This window comes from Cinclus cinclus, chromosome 5 (assembly GCF_963662255.1).
Source record: "Cinclus cinclus chromosome 5, bCinCin1.1, whole genome shotgun sequence".
NCBI lineage: Eukaryota > Metazoa > Chordata > Aves > Passeriformes > Cinclidae > Cinclus > Cinclus cinclus.
Genome location: NC_085050.1, coordinates 60,562,775 through 60,588,286, shown reverse-complemented (window position 1 = coordinate 60,588,286; position 25,512 = coordinate 60,562,775). Strand labels below are relative to the sequence as shown.

The 25,512-nt window shown below is 36.3% G+C and overlaps 1 protein-coding gene across 1 annotated transcript in view; it reads left to right on the top strand.

The window, feature by feature from the left end:
- The window catches only part of TTC29 (tetratricopeptide repeat domain 29), a 121,828-nt gene that overhangs the window by 4,875 nt on the left and 91,441 nt on the right, over positions 1–25,512 (top strand). Inside the window, exons 3-5 of the mRNA XM_062493663.1 lie at positions 355–438; positions 13,479–13,702; positions 23,326–23,511. Of these exons, the coding sequence (XP_062349647.1) occupies positions 355–438; positions 13,479–13,702; positions 23,326–23,511 (494 nt within the window). The remainder of the gene's footprint in view (positions 1–354; positions 439–13,478; positions 13,703–23,325; positions 23,512–25,512) is intronic.

Here is a 25,512-nt window from a genome sequence, read left to right as displayed (position 1 = left end):
AGTACAAAAATGTAATGGTTCTGATTTAGGAAACAGTTTAAATATGGATAGCTTAATCAATTATTACTGATTTAGCTGATACAAAATTTCTTTTCGTTTAGACAGAAATATCAGATAACCAGATCCCTGAAAGCTAATACCACATCTGTTTTCTTTCAAAAATAAAAATTTCAACTAGATACAGGCCAAAAAATTAAAAAGATATTTGTATGTGCTTATAGAGTGTCTCATATATTACTTTGTCAATATTTCAGTGTTTAGCTCTACTTGGCAATGATAATGTATTATACATGCTGCAGAAGTCTATGTTAGCACCTTACAGTGTTTCTTTTAATTTTTGTCATTTAAATTTAGGATTCATTTGATCAAAGACAAAGATGCCATAGATGATTATTTGGCGAAGAATATCAAAGGAGTGTCAAAACAAGAAGCTGCTGCGTAAGTTGGCTTTTTCGAGGCATTTTAACATCCATAAGTTTATTGTTTCCTTTGTTTCTAGTCATCATAGTAATTTAAATTTAAAGTTCCCTAGGCCCTACCCTTTTCAGTGGAACTTGGCATTTAAAAATTGAAGTCGATATTAAATAATGATGTTTCACTTCTCCTGATATTAAATATATCAAAGCACTTATCTCCTTGGTTTTGCTAATTTGTATATTTACCAATTAGTTCAGATTTGTAACATTATTTTTAAGATTGTGTCGCTAATTATTACATTGTGCTACCCCTTTTTTTTCTTTCCCCTTCTCTTTTTTTTCTGAGCCTTTGTGAAATATCTCCTTTGGGGTGGGAGCTTAGTGTACCGACATACACGTTCTTGTAATTTTGAATTACTATTTAGCTAAGCCCAAGTGCTGACTTCTGTGGTGAAGCATTTAATACCCCATTAGTTATTTAAAAACTCAGTGAATGAAAGAAATGTAGATAACTTTTGATTTCTTACGGCTGAGGTATTTACATTTAGAAGTTACAAGAGACTATAACTGACTTATTCTTCTGGAGTCTTTTTAAAGATCTGGGGTTCAGCACCATCAAAATTAATGAAAGTATTCTAACAAACTGGATTGCTGGTTTCTTAAGTGAGCTGATTTATTTATTTCAATATTTAAATAATAAAAGGATGCATATACAAGGGCTCTAGGCACCTTAACAATGAATATTGCAAGATCACCCTTGATAAAAGCATTCTATCAGTCAGACAGGATTTCCACCAGCTAGTTTCTTGGAAAACATGCTTTGTTTCTCCTTCCTAGCCTAAGAATGTGCCTGCAAACCTTCCCTAGAAACTTCCACTTTGAAATCTAGAAAATTACTAGAAGTATCAGACCTCAGGGAGCAAGTACAGAAGTAAGCACCTTCCCTTACTGTCACCCTGGTTCCATGCCAGCTGTGGAATTGGCTGCTCTGCTCCTTACACTCCAATTTTCACAGGCTGAGTTGTCTTCCCAGGGAGCTGTTTCAGGCCTCAGCCCCAGTGGATTTCCACACACCATGCTAGGTGTGTTCTCTCTGAGGTGATTACACATAGTCACTGCTATTTTAGGAAGGCCTTAGGGCTTCAAAGTGCATTTTACAAACAAACAAAAAAACAATGCAAAAAATCCTCATAAATTGTTTTTTTTTTTAAATCCAAACCCTGAGTCTGAACGTTGTGGAAAAGGAAACCAGTGAGGACATCCAAAATGAAGAATTTTATCATCTGTTCTGCAATACCTAGACAAAGTTTATCTCCCTGACAGTTTTGCAAGAGGCCGTTTTTCCAAGGTTACCAAAGCCTCTTAGAAGATTGAACTGAAATATCATATGTATTCCGGTTTATTTCTATGGAGATTTTTAAAGTACCTGTTTTAAAAGGTTACATTCATGTTCTGTGCATTTAATACTTCTTGGAATTTTAGCTTTTGATAATAAATCAGCAGCTATGAAATTTCTCTCTATATACATAATTTTCTAATGCTCTTTCATAACCTTGATAAAATCATTTGATAGCAAACAAAAGGTAACAAACTAACTACACAGTTACATTGGTACTATGCTAATCTAGTTAGAAAAAACCTAAATGCATCAAATGTAATCTCAAACCAATTTATTAAGCAAGGCAATGCCATGTCTGTCAATGATCTTACTGGAATCAGTGTAGTGCTTGGTCTCAGCAGGCAATGGGTGTTATTATTATAAAAATATGAGAGATGGCTTGTAATAGGTTGTGTGGTTTTTCAATATTGTTTCCATTCCAGAAGTAGATTACTACTCTTCTTTTTAAAAGGATTGAATTTCCTTCCTCTGACATATATATAATCTGTACTTTTGTTTAATATGGAGCTTAACTTAATATGCCAGTGATTATTTCATTGAGACAAATTCTTGTAGCCACACTCCTGCTTAATATTAAACCCCCTTTTTATTAAGAGTACGTTAGGCAAACAACAAATTTATTATATTCTAAATAAAGGAGTGTATAGGTAGTATAAACTTTATGGGGGAAAAAAGCAATATTGTTTAAATTTTTTCCTGAAAGTTCTATCCTTCAAAATATTCCTTAAAATTGAGATGAATATTGAAGGAAAAAGGTTGCAGTTATTCTTGTATTGTAAAATATTGTCCCGTGTTCCAAACTTCAGCAAAAGAGAATAATTCCATTTAGTGTGTTCATGATATAATCTCTTTTTTTTTTTCCCTGTGGAAAAATGAGATGTTTTTCCTGTTTTTTTTCTTTGTAATAATTTTTTGTCCCAGGCTGATATGATATAAAAAAGAATGCTTAAGAAAGATAGTACTTTAATTATATTAAAACACGATATTGCTTTGTTTTATCATTGATTTTGTTTTGCTTCCTTCTCGAAGACTTTAACTTGAAATAGGAAGTGAATGTGGTGTAAGGATCTGGAAATGGAAAAAAAGCAAAAAGTTCATTAATGCAGAATGTGTGTGCTTTCTTGCCACAGAACCAGACTTTTGCATGAGGAGCTTGGCTGACTCCTGTGGCCTTCAGTGTGCTTTCCTTGATACTTTCTGTTCTTAGTCCTGACTCACCAAGTCATTAACAGCTCAATATCAGATTGCAGTAAAAATTAAAAATAGTTCACATGACTGAACTAAGAGTCAAGAAGTTCACGATGAACTGTGAAGTAAAGCATTTTCATCCAGAGACTGATTCCAGGACTGAATCTTCAGATTAGTTTAGAGCCTAAAATGGGCCAGAATTTGATAATTGTCATTCTTATTTCCTGATCTTTTTGTCAGTGCCAGAAAGACCAAGTAACAGTTCTCTCCTCTTCATGCAAACAAAAACTGTTGAAAGAGGACCACATCATCAAAAAAGAGTTGAAGACTAGAAAGAGAAACTTTGAAAAGTATTTGATGAGAGGGATAGCTTTGCTTAGCAGTAACCAAAAAATTAATTACATTAGTGATGTTACTGCATGTATTTTAAAAGCATTTGAGTTGGATGATGGAGTTCTACGGTCCTCAAGACTCTGGTGGTCAAATGAAATCCAAATTATTATACAGAGATGGTAAAGGCTTGCCTAGGTATGCAGAAAATTTGTATTTGTGTTTTCTGCCTCGTGGATCAGTGTGTTATGGAAAGCTTGCTTGATAAATCTGTGTCAGTAAATGACTTTTTTCAGGCAGGAGATGACATTGTCTTACATTCATTTTGTGAGATGTTTTTGAGATACAGTGGGTTGTTCTGCTAGAATTCTCCAATGGCTGGCCCACTTTAGGATTAGCTGAAACAGAAAAAGGCAAAGGCTTTAATTCTCAGGTGTGCTGTGTCCCCCAGAGCAGTTGGCCATCTCTTCCAATACTAGGAAGATGGATCGTTAAACTACTTTTCAGATTGTTGTCTGCAAAATGGAACAAGTGCTTTAGAATAATGTGAATGATATTTTGGAAGCACCTGTTTTTCTCCATTGCTTATGGAGAGATTATAGGGTGACAAGTTCAGATGTAGACACGTAATGTACCACTCAATCCCACACTGCAGAACTATGGCATTTTGAAAGCTGTAAAAAGGATGAGGTAGAGGTTTTAGAGACTGATTCCTGAGGCAGCATTTTTACAGGAAGTTGTCAGCTACAGAACAGAAGTGACCTGGCATCAATTTTAAAACTTCTCTTGGTGCCATCTGATAAAAGATTATTTTTCCATTCTTCAGTCAGAGACAAATTATTTACTGCCCTCTCCACTTTCCAAGTTTCTGCTCTTTTCAGTATCAGCATCAGCTAGGTAGAGTTAAGGAAAAAATATGTGGGAAAATTTTTGAGGGATTAAGTGTTAGAGGAGTTTATGGAAATAAATAATTTCTTTCCTACATCCATATATCTTCTACCAGTGATCTCTCAATACTCTGACCAATCTGTCCTCCAGGAGTAAAGAGGGAGAAATTTCCTCACCTGACTAGAGGCCCAGATGGTCTGGAGAGTTCACTGAGGGAGAAAAATGGGATTTATGGGCTGATGGAGAGGAAAAGAGTGTATGGAGAGTGTTTTCTTTTGTATTCTCATCATAGCCATGATGGACTAGTAAGACCTATTATTAGACTGGGATTTTTCTGACCTTGTCCTTTGTTTTTCAGTTATTTAAATCATGAGCGTTTCAGTTCTCAATTTTTGATTTATTTGCTTCTTTATCTGTTTGTATTATGGTCTTTTTCATTGGTGGACCAATGCTTTAAGGAAGCTGAACACAAATAGCTGACTGGGGATTTGATTAACCCATACTTGTAGTGGCTGTCACCTCTATTACGTAAATTAGTGAGGTGGCTCCTTAGGTTACTCAAAAAATAGATGGGGATCTTTCTCACTGAAATCACATTGCCATGTTTTCTTTTTTACTACCTGAAATCTTTACTGCGGCTTCCCAGTTTGAAGGTGCTTAGTTTAGACATGGGGATTTTGGGTTGTAGGGTAGATTTGACCATTTCTCTGTTAATAAATGAGGCTCTTGAGGAACAGAAGAGGGGCCCTACCAAGAAAAAGGGTAAAGAAAAATATCTCCTTGGTATGAGATTGAGGCAAGGCAAGAGGAGGTGCACGTGCTATTACTAACAAGCTTGCAAAAGACAATTTGGGATGCAAACTGATAATGTCTAGGTGCAGATTCTGCTTTTCCCTTGTATTTCAGCCCTTGTTTGCACAATATTTGGTTCCAGTGATGCACTGATGTGAGCTGCTTCCATTTCTTCTGTGTACAACGCTGCGGAGATGGAGGGAGGTGAGCTCAAGGACATAGCAGCCAACAGAGGAAGAAGTAAACTTCTTTCATGTTCAGTCCTAGCAAGACTTAGCTGTTCTTCCTGGTGTCAGTCTTTGGACAGGACCTGGAAGCACCTTATGGCCCTCTGTGTTCACATTATACTCTGGTTGAAAACTGGTGGAATGTTGTGTAAACTCATTTACATTTTATGAGGGTATTTCTTCATTTTTAAATACTAAAAACTATGGAAGAGAGTAAACCAGAACCAAAGAAATTTTTCTTTTCATGGTAAAAGAAATTTTAAATTAAGGCACGCTGTCCCAAACTCCCTGCTGGTTGTGGAAAGGGAGATGGCACAAGTCACTTAGTGAGCTGGATGATAAATTTTAAATTCCTTTCACAATATTATTTAAATATGTATTTTTTCAGTCTGAATAATTCCTAACAATCTCGCTTGCCATGACCAGGATTCAATGTTTATTAAACAATTTTCAAAAAGAGATTTTAGAACTTAGAGACACACATTCTTTTTGGTCAAATGAATGATCTTTGTGAATTTTGGGCCTGATAAGCATATTATTTAGTGTAATTAGGCAGTGATCTAAAGAACAGAACTGTGTAGGAAGCAAATGGTTTGCCTTTCCTAAAGAAACTTCTCTGTACATTTGTGTAATGTGAAAGATTTTTCTTGAAAAGGTTAAAAAAAGTTCTAATCAACTTCTGTACATTATGTAGAACTTCATTTTCTAAACTCTGCAAAAGAAAGTTTCATATTTAATGGGAAATCATGAATTATTCCATTTATTATCTACTTCCTCCTTTCAAAGACATGATCTGGATAAAAGGCGGGGTGAATAATTTCAAAAAATACAATACATTTTTAATGGGAAGGTGCAAACTACAGATTCTCATGACTATTAGCAAGTATAGAGGAAACAGAATTTTACTTGCAAAAACTCATCAAACTCTTGCAAAGATAAAATACATGACATACTTTAATAAAGAAGAACACAGTGAGCTGAAGTTTTTCTTTTTTTATGTAACTTGTTGTTTTTACTAAGTTTGGTCTTACGGTTTTTTAGGTGCTTTTGTTGCACAGTAGTTCAACAATATTTACTACTGAAGATAATGTACAAGCAGTGCACAACTGACTTACTTCTATTTTTAAAACACCCCTTAAAATGAAGCATCTCTAACACACAAAAAGAGGCTGAGATAAAGAAAGATTATCTAATCTGCCTTGGTACGGTCATGACTTCCTAATAATTTTCACAGTAAATCCTGCACTATGTAAAATCCTTCTTTTCCTTTCTTTGCAATCTCTGTCTGGTGTGTTTGCCCTTATCCTACCGAGTAAATTCAGCTGGGGACTTGAGTAAGAGATCTCCTAAACAAAAGCAAAAGTACTGCAGGAATTGTTCATAACAATACTGCAATAAATGCAGAGCCTTTTATAGGGTTTTATGATATTTCATAACAGCAGCTTGAAAGGATACAGAAAGTAAATAATTATGTTTATCTGTCTTGCACACTGTGAAAGAAACTTGCAGAGAAATTTAACGACTGCTTTGATATCACGCAAGTCAAATGGAAAGGATTCCAAACTCACATGTTTCTTGCTCTTACTCCATCAGGTCACCTCTGAAATAAAAGAGGGAAGTTGAGAAATGCTTCATTTTGATAAATAGTAGTCCATAAAATATGGTTGGAATTATTTTTGGTTAAGGAACATTATTAATTTAGAAAGAGAAACTGAAAGAGTAATGAAGATAATGTTTTTTTCTGATTATGGTGGAAATAATCACAGGTGTGTGTGCTTTTTTAAGATGAACATTTTTATAAGGGTGGAACTTTTATCTTTGTTTTTAGTGTTTCATTTGCATTTATGTTTAGGGACAGAATGTTGTGAAAGTTCAGTGCTAGATTTATATTTCCATTGTCTGGGTTAATGAGGATTCTTAATTATTACAGTGCTTACATTCATTTTAAAACACTTTTTCTGTTTCATCCTTTGATGTTTATAATTGATTAATTTTTCATTTTATGCATCTTTGAACAAAAAGAAGTGAGTTCAATGTATGTGTTCTTTACGGGATCCTACTGACAGGGTGCACATCCCCCTTTGATGGCATGATTTGGGTTAAAGTGTGGTTTGACAACAATCCAGTGGCCGAGGCAGCAGATGAAAAACACTGCATTGCTAAAGCTGGAAGATCTTGTACCTATATAGATATATTGTATAAACTACCTACATCTCTTTTTTTCTTATATATATGCTTTATTTTCATCTTTCTATTAATAGTTCTGGATACATAGGTCCATAAAGCTTTTCTTCTTTAAAACATCTGTATTGCTCCAAGTCAATTCCAAGTGATGTTTTTCCCTCCCACAATGTGTACAAATCATTGTGCAATATTTTTTATTTATAATTAGAATAGGGAATCCTTTTTACATTTTGGGGGCGCTGTGGATTTTATTCTTTTTTGTAATAGGATATTAGGTATTTCAAGTTTGCAATTTGGAATTAAAAAGCTGCTCCCCCCACCCCATTGTAATTTAACACTCAGCCTTAGTAGTAAAATATTCTGAAGTGTAAGCTGTCTTTTACTGCTTAATGGCATTTACTGTACTGTCATATCTTTTTTTAATGAGATTACTATAGTCTACAATTTAACATATTACCATCCAGTAAATATTTCATTAAAAGAAAAGTATTTAAACGGACAGTCTTTAAAGCAGGATTTAAGAGGCAGTGCCCTGATGCAGTTAAATAGCTTTGTATCAGTAGCAGTGGTACTGAAATGTGCTGAGCGCCTGGACCGTCCGAGGCCTTGACTTACCAAAATACTTATGTGGGTAAATTTTCACAGAGAATCACAGGGATAGAACAGGACTTGGATGTATTTTTAAGTTGGCTGTGTGCCCACCTTTGGTGGGTTGCAGCCCAGGGCCATGACAATGTAGACATCAGCAGTGTGAATACAGGGGTTTGCACCACTGGAACCTGGGTGCTAAAGGCAAATCCTCACCTTCCATATTTGCCAAGTCTTTGCACAAGCACCTTCTGTGTTCAACAATTCCTTGGGCAAACTTTAACTCATTTTGGGTGTGGGTCACCAATGGTGTTGCAAGACTTTTCTTGTTTCTTGGCTGTCCAGCTGTAATTAAATAATAATACCTTTTTCAATTCCTAGGCAGAGCAGCCTGAACTTATAAATTCTTACAGCATATTTGGCTTTTTTGTTTTATGTACTATATTTGTTTTTACTTAATGCATATATTTTTTCAAATTTTAAAGAAATAATTTTGATGTTCCCGTGTTTATTATGTGGTTTTTTTTGCATATAGGTTAGCAAAAGGTACCCAAGTATTCACATACTTTATGTAATTTTAATTTTCTTGTAGATTTATAGACAGGAAAGGGGGGGAGTAAAATAAATTTGCTTAAATGAACTTAAGCAAAAATATCTTTATTATTTTTTCATAATTTTGTGATGCTTATCTAAGGCATTTATATCAGTCATTGGCTTGCCAGCTGCAGAAGGAAATCCCAAGTGGATGAAACCTATTTGAATACAGTTTTTAAACATTATAATAATTGGTAGAGTAATTATTTTACACTGGAAGTACACTTTAATATTTCATATACTATCGTTGTTTAATCCATGCCATTTTGTTCTTTACGGAATAGGATTGCTACAGTACAGTACAACTACTTGTAGTGCAATCAGCAGCTGGAATTAACTGGAAGTACTAATTAAGCCCTACAAAAACGAAATATATGAAACCTAATATTTTATGTATACATATATATATATATGCATATATACATATCTTCCATCTGAAAATAGTCTTCTGGACTTATTTTGTTTGTCTGTAATTGACCACATCGGACAGGAGGCATGGAGAATTAAGTTCCTGCTAAATGATTTTGTACTGCTGTACTGAGTGTTTTGATTATTTCTAACACTAGTTCCTGCTTCTTGGCCTCTTAATTTCCTTTTTCTGCCCTCTCTTTCAGTTTAAAGGGTAGAATGCAAATAGTCTTATTGTGGAGGATTTTAAGTTGAAGGGAATGTTGTGTGGTGCTGTGCTGATCTCCCAGCATTGCTTAATGGTCTTGTAAAAATGCAATGCCGTAATATAGAAAAGTCCTTGAGACTGGAACAACAGTGTAATTTCATTAATCTCACTGAACACTTACTATTTATTATTCTTGCACTGGTAAAGGCAGATAAGAATCAGGTTCCCTTTATTTCTCAGCGTGGCTATAGATTGCTTTGTGTAGCAATGATAATGCAAAAGGAAATCATGTAAGAAAATTAAGCTGCATAGTTTAGGAAAAAAATGAAATGTCTGTAGCAATATCTGGGTACACTTAAATTAACCACAGTGTTAACATCAGTGTCTTTTCAAGCTCACAGATCCACATTCAGTAAGTAGCTCCTTCCACCCCTGTGATACTACACAGCATAAAATCATCATCTGTACTGTGGTGCCACTAAAATGGCAAGTTTAACTTTTGGTTATTTATTTGGTGCTGAAAACTCTTGACACACCACCCCCCCCCCCCCCCATCATGACACAGAGACTCTCAGAAGCTCACAGAATTTTTCAGCACTTTCTGATGGAGCACTGCACCACAGAAACTGCTGGTTTAGGATCAGATCCACCTGCAGCTCGCAGCCCAGCCTGTGTAAATAAACATTTAGCAGCATCACGGGGTATCAGCAATGGCAGAAATGAGTACACATGCAGAGGATCAAGGGATTCTTAGCATCAGCTGGCTCTGTGGTAAGTGTGCTTCTCATCTGTTGAGTTTCATGGACGAAAAAACCCAAATCAATTCTGCTTTAAATTAAAACCAGATTAATCGGTGTCTTTGTTTTAACCATAAATACATAGAGGTGCTCCAAATTTCATTTAAAATAGTTTGCTTTTTAAAAACATCCATCTGAGACCTTTTTCTCTGGCGTGATCTCCTGATCACTCCAGAGGAGGAGGACTTTGGGTTTGCAGTCGCATCACATTCAGTTTTTAAACGAAACCCGGCTGACCTTGCAGAGCTATCTGCTCGCTCTGGTCCCACACATCCCATGGCTTGCAGGCGTCCGTGCGGGCCGGGCGAACGCCTTGGTGGCCCCTGTGCCCTGTGCCGGGGCACGGCCGGGGAGCGGGGACCCTTTGTTCTGTGCCGGGATCCGCGCGTCCTGCCTGCAGTTTCCCACATTTCCAGTAGATGCCCCCAGAGACCATTAAACCCCGGGAACGGCTCCGCTCCGAGCAAAGCCAAGGTCAGTCTTCTCTGCTTTGGCTCCTGGAAGTAACGTAATTGTTCAAAGGAAACCTCGAGTCGGCGCGGGAGAATGCAGAAAAACAAACTCGCTTACTTAACAATAAATCATAATTTGTTGGGTGGCAAGGTTCGAAAGTGTTCAGTGTAAGGTTGCTTAATAGTGTAGAAACATACTACACTAATGCTAACAGTGGGATTTTATAAAATAAATCACAGAATCATAGAATATCCTGAGTTGGAAGGAACCTTAGGTATCAGTTTTTGATATTGATATTAGAAATCAAGTAGTCTTTAGTTATCTAAAACACGAGTTGTTCTGCTTAACCTCAGATTTTATATGCTTCATGACGTCATAAAAAGCAGGATGGAAAGTGTTTTGAGAATTGAGGATTTTTAGTTTATCTCAAGGTATCATGAAAAGTTTATTGTGTTCAAAAGAAGTGTTTGATGGGGGGGAAAAAAAAGACCCTGGAATTTTCATCTGGAAACACTTTGATAACTGAAACAATTTTAGATTTCATTGCAGTGTCAGGCTCTTTCAGGTGATACAAATACCATTTATCCCCATAACACCATTAATCTCTTGCCCAATTTTATTGTTTGTGTGTGACCAGGCACTTGTGGCTTATATATATTACAGAAATTTAAGGAAACAATAATAGTATTATTGTGTGCTTTGTGCATTATAACTGAGATGACTTTTATTTTCATGCCACTGAATTTGAAGGGTTTTACAGTAGATAGCTTTACTGCTTGTGTACTAAAATCAGTCCTCTTTGCCTCAGAAAACAATGTACTCTGCACAGTAGGATTACCTCGGCATTATTTCAATTTTTCAATTAATTGGGATGGAATTTATTACAACACTCTTGACACTGGTTTTCAAAAATTTCATGTTTTGCTGTATGCTTTGTTTTCCTGTGCTGGTTTGCTAATAATGCTTTCTTGTGGGGAAAATGTGCTTTGACTTCAAGTAAAATACATCAGTCTACAGAAAGTAGCGTTACATGGACACAGTCTTTCTATTCATATGATTACTGGTTCTGTGCTCAATAAGTGTGCAGTGAGTGTTCAAAATTACCTGAATGACATTTTGGGTGGTGACTGCTGACATCATTTAGCACTACTTCCTTGTTTACTTCCAGTGCATGTTCTGATCTAATGCATGCACACACACAAACATGTATAAATCCCATTATATAAATAAACAGGCATGTGTGTGCTTGCTGTGCAGATTGTTATTCCACTTCTCTGAGTTACATTGCTGTAGGATTCCGTTCTAGGCCTTTTTGGTTTTTTTTATTACATAGAATTTTTAAACAGGAAATGAAAAAGTATTCCATATAAAAAAGAGAGAATAATTTGCATGGTATTAGCATAGTATCTTTACAGTATTTTGAAGCTATATGCTCTACATTTGGTATATGCCAAATATAGCATATTCCAGCAAATTAAAATTTATATGTTTAAACATATATCATATATAAGATAAATGTTGCAAATTTTTGTGGTGCAGAATAGTTATATCTTTTCCCTTATCTGTGTGAGAAATGTGTGATCTTCAATCTCAAAAAACATCTATTTATATATTAAACACAAATTCAGTACTGCCTGGTCCAAATCCTATTAGAATTTTTTAATATTTTTATCCTGAGTTCTGCAACTGAAATGTGAAAAATACATGTGAAGGATTAATGTGCATCTGTGTAGTAGGAGATTTTATTTTAATTATGCCAAAGATGAAATAATTCAGATTGTGTCCTACATCTTACATTGCTGTCTATATTATTGTCTTCTAGCTAAGAAGTTTTTCACATCACTTCCATCTTATCAACATTGTTAAAGAATTGCAGTAGCTCTTTTTAAGATCACTGGGCTATTATTTATTTCACCTGAAATTATTACATACACTATAAATCCCATTTTTCAGAATTCCATATTTATTTTAAAGCTGAGATAATTTGAATTTAAATGTACTCCAATACAAAAGGACAGTCTTGAAAACAGTTTGGAAACTTAATGGAATATACAAGATAAAGGTAACCCATCTGGGTCCTTGCCATTTTACTGGGGTACAGGTTGGTTTTCCCAGACTGGACAACCATCATTGCAGCCTTTATATCTGTACCTTTGTGTTGCAGTCCCATTGGGCTCAGTTTTCTCTAGAATAGGACACAATGAGTGTTTCATGCTATATAAAATAAATATTTTTATTATTTCCATAAATAATACCTCCAAAGGTGTATTACCAATTGAGAATATTTGATTCCACAACTTTTTGATACAAACATCTTATCAGAGTTCATGAAGGTGTTAACTTCAATAAAAATTCATGGTAGCATCATTTGATTTTAAAATTAGGGAGAAATCATCAAACTTTTGCATCACTAAACCAGCTGAAGTTATATGTGAAATGGAAGGAAAATAGTATCTAATGATTATGTTTGTTTGACATTTTTAAGCCAAGCCATCCTGTCCTACAGCAAAACTATTTAATGTGTATGTATAACAACATATACATACAACATATAGCAACATATATATGAAACATATAAGAACAGTTTTGTATATAACAACATATATGTCATTTTGACATGCGCCTCAGTTTTCCCTGTGCACTATCTTAAAGCAAACTAAGGGCTCATTGTGTTTTCATGAACTAATGTAAACACGCGGGGCAGTATTCCCATCAGTCAGCCTTTTTACCAAGTACCAGCTAAAGAATGCCAGTGTATTTTTCACTGTGTTTTCAATGTGTATATTGGTATGTATTGATTATTGCCATGTTTGCTTCCCTAAGGTATGGCATTTGCAATCAGATTTTAGCAGATCTCTTTTTGAGCAGGGGAAATAATACCCACCCTCCGCTGCTGAACTGCTGAGGTCTCTTCCTGAAAGCTGCTGTAGTTATCTGCACTTATTTGGTAAGGTGAGGAACAGAACGCAGGTTTAAAGGCTTAAAATCTCCCTTTCTTATTCCCAGTTACAGGAATACATACAAGAAGAACATCTGCATAGACATGCTGCGCCGGGGTTATCACAAGTCCTTCTCTGAGCTCCTCACTCTGATCCAGAAGTGGAATGCCTTGAGGGAGGCTGCAGGGCCTGGGTCAGCCATATGGCATGAGAAGTCCCTGGAGGAGCAGCCTGATAAGCTGGATCAGCTTTACCACTTCCTGACCGGGGCTGAGGCAGCCCAGCGAGCAGGTAAATGGGGGGATTGTGGGTAGCGGAGCAGCGGGAGCCGCAGCCGCCAGTGCCTGGGGGAAGCTTCCAAATTGTTTCATGTATGAATTTGAAACGCTACTGCATCTTAGCACATTGCAGCCTTAGTCAACTGAGCTGTATTTATAGAATAAATGATTAGGAACTGCAGATATCAGGAGAGGTTTTGTGAAGGAAGGGGAAAAAAAAGGGGGGGGGGGGAAACATGTAGAGTGCATTTTGATACCATCAGAAATGTTTGATGTATTTATGGCTTTGATAACATCTCAATTATTTTCTCGTAGTTTAATTATTTATTGTTTTTCTTTCTCTATTGATTTAAATAGCTGGTTTTGTATTAGGAAGATGTAATAGGTGAAATGCTTTTTCACACAGTAATAGTTTTATAAATCTGTTTTTATTAAATACTCTGTCTGCTAACTGTGTTTGGATTTGTGACTGACTTAAAAAGGATTGTGAACATGTCAAATAAAATATAGCACACAGATGTAACATGCCACCTGTGAATTACTAGATATTAGTGAAGACATAACTCCAAATTACTGTATTTTCTCTATTGCCTACTATTTACTAAGCACTCATATTTATAATTTCCTTTTACTATAAATAGTAACATAACTTACCCCATCTTTCTCCATTGGATTAATTGTAGTGATGGAGGCAGATAAAGCTCTAACTGCAATTCAGTTTCATAGCTGGGTTGATTTCACTGTATTTGTCTTGTTTGCATTTTGGTCATTACAAATATGAAAACCTACAGTAAAGCTTGTGAATTTGGAATATAAGCTTTTTGACTGAAATTTAGAAATGGACAACTTCATTTCAAAAAAGGAACAGCAAAAGAAGCCCTTTTGGCACTTCAAAAAAATATTAATTTTAAATGTTTGTTTTATGTTTGCCATGAAAGCCAAAAGTTGTGTTTATTTAATTCACTATAATTCTTGACAATAAGTCCAGCCAGCCATAATTGGATGGAATCTTCAGCTTTGCCTTTTTTTTTTGTTGTATGACTAAAACCTGAATAGGTACCCCTGTATCTTGCAGAATATAAGAGAGAAGTTTGGGGCTTGGATTGCCCTGACAGAAATGTTCTGCCAGTATTTGGTGGTCAGAAAGTACTAGACATGGTTTATCTTGATGGGCCTGCTCCTTGCAGCCACTTGAGGAGAGCAGTTTGCTTGCCTTCTGTGCATGGTGGTTTTCAGGGTTACAGGCTGATATGTGACAACAGAGGTGGCAAACAGGCTTCCAGAGGGGCAAGGCATGACCAAATGTGCAGTTCCTGCCCTTCTCTCACTGAACCCGGCATTTCCTGTGTGTGCTGGGCTCTGTAGATCTTTCACCTCTCCCAGGGACAAGGTGCCACCACCAGCTGCCTGATTCCACCTTGCCTGTAGGAGAGAATATCTCCCAACTTTGTCTCTTGGTTGAAATAAAAGAAAAAAGTAATGAGGTCGTAAAAGTTGGTAAGTGCTGTTATTGAATTCCTGGATCAGGGCATAGTTTGTTTTGATTTTTCCCACCAGTTTCAATGCAAACCTTTGCACAAATATCTTGTTTGTGTAAAATGAGGTTTTAGTTGCCTGGCACATGAAAGAGTGGAGGTAATTCCTGTTGCAGGTCTGAGAGCCAGCAGTGCTGTGAAGATTCGCATGAGCTGTGCAGCTCATCAAGAACTAATTCAGTAGTTCTGCTAATCCAGTTACTCTCTGATTCTAATCAAATTGCTTGGGGCTCTGGCTTATGATCTCCTGACAAATCCAGTTGACACCGTTTAAGAATCATTCAGCAGTTCACCTCAGCTGGAACTTACCATGATGTAGCAGCTACAACAGCAGCTGACCTGCATTTGCTCTTCAGCTGCCATAGTTCAAGCTTAAAAGGGTGAAAGTAATATTTGGGTCAACAAATGGTGAGAGTTTCATAGCGTGGTTGATGTTACTAATATTAGGTTGGCTGAAATTTTATCTATCTCAGGTAACAATTGTGATGAAAAAAAGACATAGCAGGTATAAGTAATAACCATGAAAAATTCATTACTTGTTAGTTTTTTGATTAATTGAAACTTTATGAAATGTTAGGGTTTGAACCTGGAGTGAGTAAGTTTGAACACTTACTTTGTCAGTAAATAATTTTCTTCTTTGTTATTTAATTTTTCTCATCTGATATTTTTGGAGCATATAGTCTTAATTTTGAATATAAGTTAGAACTTCTAATTTTAGAGTTTTATGGTAGTTACTATAGCGTACAGAGCAAGCTGTGTACACATTCAGTTTTCATAGTTATTGGTGTAAACTGTTAATATTGTGATAGTTGCCACAGTTTATAGTTCTAGGATGCTACAATGCAATGCTGGACGTAAATTATTTGCTTGAACTGAATCAGAGCCATCCACCACAATGTGCAGGCTGATAGCAAAAAGCAATCGCTTTCTTTACTGCTGTGTTTGAAAATAGTAACATTTTGTTTACCAGCATTACACTACACAGACTGATTGCCTTTATACACACCAGTAAACGTTCTGTTTTCATTTTTAATAGAATATTTTGGTTGAACTTCAAATAGAGGAGTTGTTTGTTTTTTTTTAACTACCTATTACCAATATTTTTCTGTGTGCAAAGAAAACAGCTCTTTTTCTGTCCCGTTTAAAATAATCTTTGTTGCATTTGAGTATTTCCCAAGTATTTAAAAATAGGGAGGGAACTTTAATCCTTGCAGCTTCTCAGAAAAATGACTGATGCAGTTATTTTGCCCTGAGTTCAGCATTATTCTAAAAGCAGTGGCAGAAATATTGGCAATACTTGACTAGATTTTTATCTTGCCTTCTTTATACAAGTAAAGTAAATGTTTCTGACTTCGAAATTGAGGGTGTTTTAATTATTCTTTGATGTTCCATTATCCTGGACTAACCTCTTTTTTTACTAGTTCTGGTTTCAGAAGCTTAGGGGGAAAAAAAAGGAGGCAGTTGAGCTGTTTAAATATGTATAGTTGTAGGGCATTTTACAGAAGAGTGCAGGATAAATGCCAGAGTAATGGATCTGCACAGCTCAGCATTTGATGTATACAGTGATTTCTTGGCACATATATGGAAATACTGGGGGTTCCTTCAAAAGGCAAGTTATGTTTTGTATTTATCAGTACTCAGTAGAGTGAGCTGATTTGCTTGTAGACCTTGAAAGGAATGCAAAGCAAGTTCCAGCTCAAGAACAATTAAAGAAAGAGATGTCCCGGCTGTTAACTCTGCTTTTCCAGAGCAGGAATACAAACCCAGGGAAAACGCCAGAGTCCAGCGGCTGCAGCACGTGTTGGGCACTCAGCACTGTAGTGGCAGATCACTGTGCCAAAGCCAGAGGATGGATTCCTTGGGTATGAACATGCCTTCAAAAGGGCAAGACACTGCTTATTAGCTGATCAGTGGAGCAGCTGCTGGAAACCAGGAGTTAAAACCTGGGAGCTGCTGCCTTTCTGAGATTCCACCTGCTCCTGGTTCCTGACCCCACTCAACCTTTGTGCTATGCTGTGTGCTAAATGCTGAATCTCTTCATGTGCTGCAGGCTGCTGACCCTTGTTCTAGCAGTACCAGACACACCCAATTAGAAAGAAGTGACAATTTGGCTTTCTTTCCCTCACTTCAGTGTAGAGAAAAATTTTGACAGTATGAGTTATTGGTTTTTGTTGTAAAAGATGTATTTTCATAAAGTATATGAAGAAAGCATGAGTATTTGATATGCTTGCACTGGAAAATCTTTGTCCAGTATAGTCAAGGTTGAAAACATAGTTTAGCATTTTACAGTAGAGAGCTTTTCTGTAAGATTTCGCAATTATGCCTTAGGCTTGTGCAAGAAACATTGCAATAACCATATTTCCCATGCTATTTTGAAAAAAAAAAAACAAACCAGAGGTTATGCATTAAAAGAAAAAAGTGTAACAAACCCTCTTTTAATATTTGCTTGGATGAGGCATAGTTTTGCTGCCTAGCTTTTGAGGGACTGGGCAAGGGAACACTTTTATTTTCTAGCAGGTTTGTCATTCCCTAATTAATATTTTATCACAGGAAAAAAATGCAGCAGTTGCTGGAGACCAGTGGAGGATTTTATTATTTTTTGTAATTATCCTACAAAAATTTGAAGTTATTCTGTCCAGGAAAGAAGCCAAGCCATCTCAAAATGCAGCCACTTGTAAGCTACCATTGACTTCAACAGAAGCAACATTTTTTTATAAAATTTCTATAGTATGTTTTTGTTGCAATAGCTTGGAGTCCCCTATTAGCATTCCAGATTACCAGTTAATTGCCTCATATTATTATCATTAGCTGGCTTTATCCTTTATCCAGTAAAATTATACCCTGACCATTTCTGTAGCACTTTTGTATAGATTGTACATTACTTAAGCATTTTCCCTTTATGTACCTGGCAGTGTTGGGAGTCAAGTGCTCTGGGTGCACTGGAGGAAACAGACTGCCTGAAACTTGGTATCATCATGCTCACACCTCACATTTTCACCTTCTTCATTTCTGGATTTATGGCTAAAGTTTCAGGAAAAAGAAGTTTATCTATTTATGAATAAACTCTCTGGGAAAAGGGATGGTTGAGGAATTGTCTACCTGTAGATGTAGAGGCAGACTGATTCTTTGCCATGTATAGATCCAGGTGGAAATAAGTGATTGCAGCACCGTATTTGACTGCAGTTTATGCCTCTTATTGATCCAACGACTTCTGTCCTGGATCTTTCTGTGTGTGAATTCTTCACAGCATCAGCTGTCTACTGAATCACTGATTTTGATCTCTCTGGCAAAAGAAAAATGAAACTTCCAGTGTTAATAGTGTCTCATTCTGATATAAAAAATTACTCCTAGTGACTTAATTAACCTTAGCCTACTCCTTTATGTGCCTTCAAGAGTAAAGGGTCAGTTATAATCCAGTCATACACGCTTTAAACAGCTAACTGAATTGGAGATAAGTGTTAACACCTGTTGAAAAGTTTCCATACAGCCTTTGTCTGGCAGGAACAAAGGACTAACTGGTGTTTTTTTGAGTGAAAAGTACTGAATCATGTGAAAAATTTCTTTCCAATACCTGTATTTTAAAAATGACTGCAAGTTCTTGTTAATGGAAAATGCAGCAGCTGCCTCTTTTATTCTTCAAGGGAAACAGCAAGCCAGGGTCTCCTCATGATGTTTTCATTGTTCTCTAAAGACCATTCCTGTACTTCTTTTCCTTTCTTCCACTGCATCCTGTCATGAAGGAGATCATAGAGTTGTGGCAGCAAGTTGTGCCTGAGTTGCAGTAGCCTGGCTTGCTGACCTTCTGTGTGTTTCTTTTCTCTCATTTTATCCCTGCTGGGGTTCTCAAACTCAAACTGCACCTCACTATCCCTTGCATTGCACTAAGTAGTTGTCTAGCTGAGCACAGCAAACATGCAGACATGGATTTGAGTCATCCTCTGTTCCGTGCACAGCCTTGCTTGCCAAGGGAACAGTTCCTGAGAAGAGCCCAGGAGCAAAGGTGGTGTTCTGTGGGCTGATCAGGGTCTATGGCTTGAGCATAGTGGAGGGAGACATTCCTTGACAGCTGAGGTGCACCTAAAGAGATCCTGATACAAAGCAGGGAAAAACCCATGAGTTTGCTAGATGGCGTTTAATGTTTAAGTTCAAGTTAAAGGGTTTGGGTTTTTTAATCTCTGTTTAACAGAAAGATCTCAGGAAGGTTTGATAGGACAACTCTCCTTTTGTACATGAACACTCAATTAGGGACTTGTTTTTCATTTATTTGATCAACACATACCTAAAGATACTTGTCTACATGTATTTTATAATCAGTTGTAGAGAACTTACTCTACAAAATCAGAGTTCAAAGTTTTATTATCTGAACTACTTCTTGGAGATTTTATAGAAGAGAGTATTTACCTATTCCTGTATTCCTCTCCTGGGGATGTAAAAGTTCACTTTCACTAATTCTGATACGCAAGCTTTACCACTGTCAGAATAACAACAATTCATTTCTGGATTGGTATCTCAGACTTTGAATCCAGAAGAAAATATGACTTTTAAAAGTCTGGGGTTTGGGTGTTTGTTTTATGACCAGCATATCTGGTCAGCCACTGTCCAAGACAATGCCAGAGACATGGCTGTCTTTTGTGTACTTCTCATTGGTATGCACCAGCAGGATCGTCATCAGAGGGTCACGTTAAAGTTCATTCAATCAAAGCCGTGGCAGTAGCTGGAGTCTGCCTCAGGTCACTTCCATCCCTTGGGATTTGTAGGGCACTACCTGACGCTATTTGCATAATTTTATGTCATATAAGTGCCTTGATACTTTGTAGCAATGATTTCAGAGGAGCAAATCTGTATCCAATGTGTCTGTAGCCATGATGATCCAATTATCTCTTCTCTTTCTGGGTTATTGCAACCATTTGTATGCATCCACTGGTATCTTTGAGTTCATTTTAGCTTAGCTATCATCTGTACATAATGTGTATTGTTATCTTTATGTTAGTGGTTATAATTAGGTCTTGTATTTCACTGCTCATGTGGTTGTGTGCTTGTAATCATGGGAAGCTCTGACTCTACTTCTGAGAGAGTCTCTAAAACCATTTCCTTGTGCTGCAAGCATTGTTCAAGTCAGGATGAGATAAATCTCATCCAAGAAGTATCTGCTTTTCTTCACTGAGAGGAAAGGGATCCTAGGTAACTCCTATCCCTATCTAAATTGGTTAGTTTGGATTAATCCCAACTGGGTCTTTATCTATGTGTGTTGTCCTGGTTTTGGCTAGGATAGAATTCATTTTCTTCTTAGTAGCTGGTGCAGTGCAGTGTCTTGGGTTTAGTATAATGTTGATGTGTGTGATAGATAATAATGTTGTATAGGTGTATAAATATATCTGTTATAAACATATGCAAATACAGGGATATATATGTGTGTGTGTGTGCGCTTACCCATAGGTAAATGTAAGTATATTAAGCCCAACCCAGTTTTGTTATTTCCATTCCAGAACAATTTAAAGAAAATTTTATGAGGCTATTGTACCAAAATAGTCTCAATTTCTAATATAGAAGTATGTTTTATATGATGTAGACTCCAGGATAGTCAGAAAAAGAGGCACCCAACAGGGGCTTTTTCAATCCTGAGGAGAAACAAAAGGCATGAAAACTCACAGCCATGTGGAGTATTCAGATTAGGAATATGTGCAGTCTGAATATTGACAATTATTTCTCTCAAAGCTGAATTTTCAAACTTAAGCTTTTGTTTTGGTTTAAAACCTTAGATGCAAATGGTGAGATGATAATCTAAATGTAATTTTACTGAGCTGTTTAATTTCTGGTGATTTTAAAGAGATGGCGAATCACTCATTTTTTGAAGGGGTGTTCTCTCTTTTAAAATACTAGAAATATAAATGTATATAACACACGCTGCTTCAAAATCATAATTTTTAAGTATTTTAATGGAAATTATTAAAAAGGTAGAAATCTGAGGTTACAACTTCATGGAAGGGAAAATTCTGAGAAAATAAGTAACATCAAAGTAATAAATAAAATAACATAAGCAATAAAAAAAGTATTGTTTACCATTAAAGGAATAAATTTTTAAATAAAAATATTAAAAGAGTGTTCAAGAATGGGGAAGAGGTTTCAGGTTAATTTCAAAAAAACCTTAAGCAGGAAGAATTCAGACAGTGTTCTCTGATATGTCCGAGATGAGGAAAAAGGAGGAAAAACAAGTAGTAGATTAATATCTTGAAGACTGCAGAAATAATTAGGTGGTAGCCCTTTTTGTCAAAGGAAAATATTCCTTGCTGTTTTGTGCAACACACTGAAGAAGTTTATCAAGATAGTCTGAAGTCAAATAGCAGTCATGACAACAGAGAGGTTGAGAGACTTACATTTCTTCAACTAGATCATATGCAATTTGTAATTTTGAGACAGAACATACTAGAGATGAGGCTGACAAATCCCTCGTGTGGTTTAGTGATGAATTTAAAGTACTTGTTTGAGTCATTGTTGTTGTGTGTTCCAAATAGTGCAAGTGACTTCCATAGCTGGTGCAATTTACAGTCATTAAACTCATCCTTTTGGAAATTGGATTTCCCCCAATTATTCTTATAGATATCAAAACAACAGAATTTAACTGCACCTCTTGATTAAAGTGTTTTGATATGGTTATCATAGTTTTAAAACACTTGGGGAAGATCAGGACTTTGGGATCTTGCCTGTGCTGAAAAGATTTATTTTTTCCCAGTTGATTTCTGTGTGGTGCTCCATACCCAGAATTAAGAGGGCATCTTTCTTTTCTCCGTTTTCTCTCTTTCTTGAGAAAGCTTACAAATTACAGAACTCCCAAAAACAAAGCAGTTCTGTTCACACATCCAGCTTAACCAAGCAACCTCTTACCTGCTGTCAGACCTGTGCTTCTTAACTCCTTCTTTACCCAGTTATGTGGATATGCCTTTTAGAACTGTCTGTTCAGCTCACATTTATTTAACAGCTGCAAACACACTAAGTAGCCCACCAACACTGCCAAAACTGCAATGGGATTTTAGCTAATTATTTAATTTCTTATCTGGCATGAATAGAGTTTGCACAGAAAATTAATTTATCTTAGTCATGAAACATATAGGTTCATGCTCTACTTTATTATCTCATCAATTTTTCAGCATCATATGAGAAATAGATCTTTCAAATTCACTTTAGGGAGGAACAGTATGATAAGATTTGTCCGGAAAGTTTTACATTTGTACTCCAAATTAGTAGTTTTGGAATAATTCAGGGCTGATACCTTGTGGATTTTTTTTTTTTTAAGATGCTGAGGGAAATCAGCTATTATTCTGTAACTTTAAATTGTGGATAATGTATTTGTGGACAATTTTGTATAGCTACTCAGATTTAGGACTTGCAGATTTCTTGTAAATTTTAGGGATGATGTGTGTTCATTCAGCTGTGTGAGATGATAAAGAGTAGAATCCAAACTCGAGGCTGTAGAGAAAATCTGTGACTCTGAGTCTCCCCTGCTTTCCACATTCTGAAAATCAAATCCTTGGTGAACTGGGGGGGACAGGGTAGGTCTTAGGGAAATGTCTTTAATTTCTAAGGATGCTAAGGTAATAAACATGTCAATACACATGAAAACTCAAAGCCTCTCTTGTAAGTCATAATTTGAACATTTAAAATTATATGAATTAATGGTTGTGTTTTCAGAGTGTTGTTTTTGGTTCTTAATCTCCATCAACACAGTTGCTACTTTAGAGGTCCAAGGTTTGGAAAGCTCTTAGCGCTTTTCAGAGCCCAGACACTCAGACAAATGCTTCTCCACGCTCACTCTGACTTCTCTTTTGACTATCCAGTGTTTTATCCAGGTTCTGTGTGTTTCATTGTACTGAATTTTGGTTTTGCACACAGAAATGAAAAAAATATACATTTTCAATTGTGCCTAATTTGTAAGGTTATAATTTTCCTCTTGTATTTCTCTGAGTGAACACATAGCAGAACTTGATGGTATTTGAACAGTCAAAATATAAATAGCTCTTAATTTTCATTATTGTTATTGCTATAACATGCAAAATTTTTGAGCACTGATGATAATATATTTTTATTGTGATTTTTGTTTTTAAAGGGCATTATGAGAAGGTGTATGATAACCAGCTTAGCTTGGCCTGCTTTTTCAATGACCCTGAGGACAAATGGTTAAGTAGCTACTTTTATGAGCAAAGCTATAACACTGCGCAATTAGTAGAAATTGATGGTGGGAAGAGAAAGGCACAAGCATGTGTAAACATGGGCCTCATCAAGGAGGAACGAGGTAAGGCACTGACATCACAAAGCTGCTTTGGATGGCATCTCTGGTTACACAAACTGGGCTGAATTAAAAGAGCTGTGGACATGTAGTTCTGTAATGTTGAATCCTGCTTCCGATTTACTCTTAGATAAGCAGCTTGTATTAATGTTCTTTTTAAAATGACCTTCTTGTTCTCTTGACAAGTGACACCCTCTTTGTTTGTACGTGACTGCCACACTGGTGTTTGCTTCAGACTTAGACCTCACCACAAGCACCATTTCTCCATCCACATCCTTAAACTACCAGTCTCTGAAATTGGAAGATATTAATAGAAATAACTAAAATCATAGAACAGCCCAGGCTCTAAGGAACCTGGATAGATCATCTGATCCAACCTTCCATGGGAAAGGGAACTTAAATGAGGTTATTTTAGCACCCTGTCAATCGCATCTTAACAGCCTCCAGTGATGGGGACTCTACCACATCCCTGGGGAGCCTGTTGCAGTGAACAGTTGTTCTCACTGTAAACAATATTGCTTTCTTATATCAAAGTGAACCTTGCTTCTATATTTAAAAGCATATATTAACTTTATGGCAGAGGGGTTTGTGTGTGGATAGCAGTCGAAGTGTAAAAAAGGTGCTTTCCTCTATTTGCATAAAACCCTTTCATGGTGTAGGAAGGCAAGCAGTAGGTGATCCTCAAGTAATTGAATAAAGCACGTCTTCCAATCCTAATTTGTAAGTGTACTGCATGCCTAACTATTGCTTAAAATATGTGATTTCTGTAGCCACTATGGTTTTGTTTCTAAATTTGATTGTGGGTTGAAATAATTCCAGCTCTGAACTCAACTTGTGGCTGGTTTCTCATATAAAGTGACTTCTCTTTAAAAAAAAAAAAATTGACAGAAATGGAAATATTTTGTGGAAATAGTCTGATGAAATGTGTGTGTTTTGAAAGATGGCCCAATTTCTCAGCAAAAGCCTGGACATAAAACAAAGTCTGCAGCTTTTATTGTTGGTTTGTTTTGTTGGGGTTTTTTTTGTTTGTTTTGATTGAAAGGGTGTTGTCCTATTTTTTCCTCTTGTTCTCTTACAGATGATATGACACCTTTTTTTATATTTCCTCACATTTTTCTAGACAGATGGTCATTCACACTGTTTTCCTGTGAATTGTTGCCTTACCTTTCTTGCCTGCAACACCCAGACCTCGATTCAGTTTTAAAATTTGACCACATACCAGTAATCAGTAAAATGGAAGGATTGCTTTTCTTACACATGGTATCATCCTGTTTCCAAGTTGATAAGAGAGCAGTTGCTTAAAGCCCAGCCAGTCACAACCAAGTTATTTTCATTTTGAATGAAAAATGCTTAGTTCAGTTACCTATCTCTTACTCAGTAGAGTAAAATTACTTTAAAAATGGCTGTTTTTTTTTTTTTACAACCTTTTCACTTGGTTCTTTAGTTACTAAAAATAAAATTTTAAGAAGGTACAGCCAAGCAAACATGCATATCTACTTGTAACTTCAAAGGCTCTTACTGAGTGTGACTCACTGCTGTTACCCAAGCACTGCCTAAAAAAAAAAACTTAACATTTTCTACTTTTATGATGTCTTAAGCAAAAGTTGTTGAATACTTAAATATCTTGAGGCCCATTACAAAAGCACATAAGTAAAGTTATGAAATAGCCTGAGATGATCAGAGGAGCAGAAATTTTATTTTCCTGTTGAAGAATGCTAGAAACTTTCAGAGGAGAAGCTTCTTATTAACCTTAGTAAAGAGAGATAAAGCAAAATGGATTTTCTCTGCCCAGGGTAAAGTTCCACTGAATTTGTGGGCTCTGTCTGTTGCAAGTACTTTCTTTCCAGAGAGGGAAAGAGAGGTAAAATGAATAAAGAAGCTGCACTTTGTATTTCCAAGGGTGAAAAATTGATTCAAGGGCAAGTTCTGATTGGAGAAAAAGTGTAAGAGGAGATACTGGGTTGGCATTGTATAATATTGCATCAGTTTTAGTGGTGTTATAAGCAA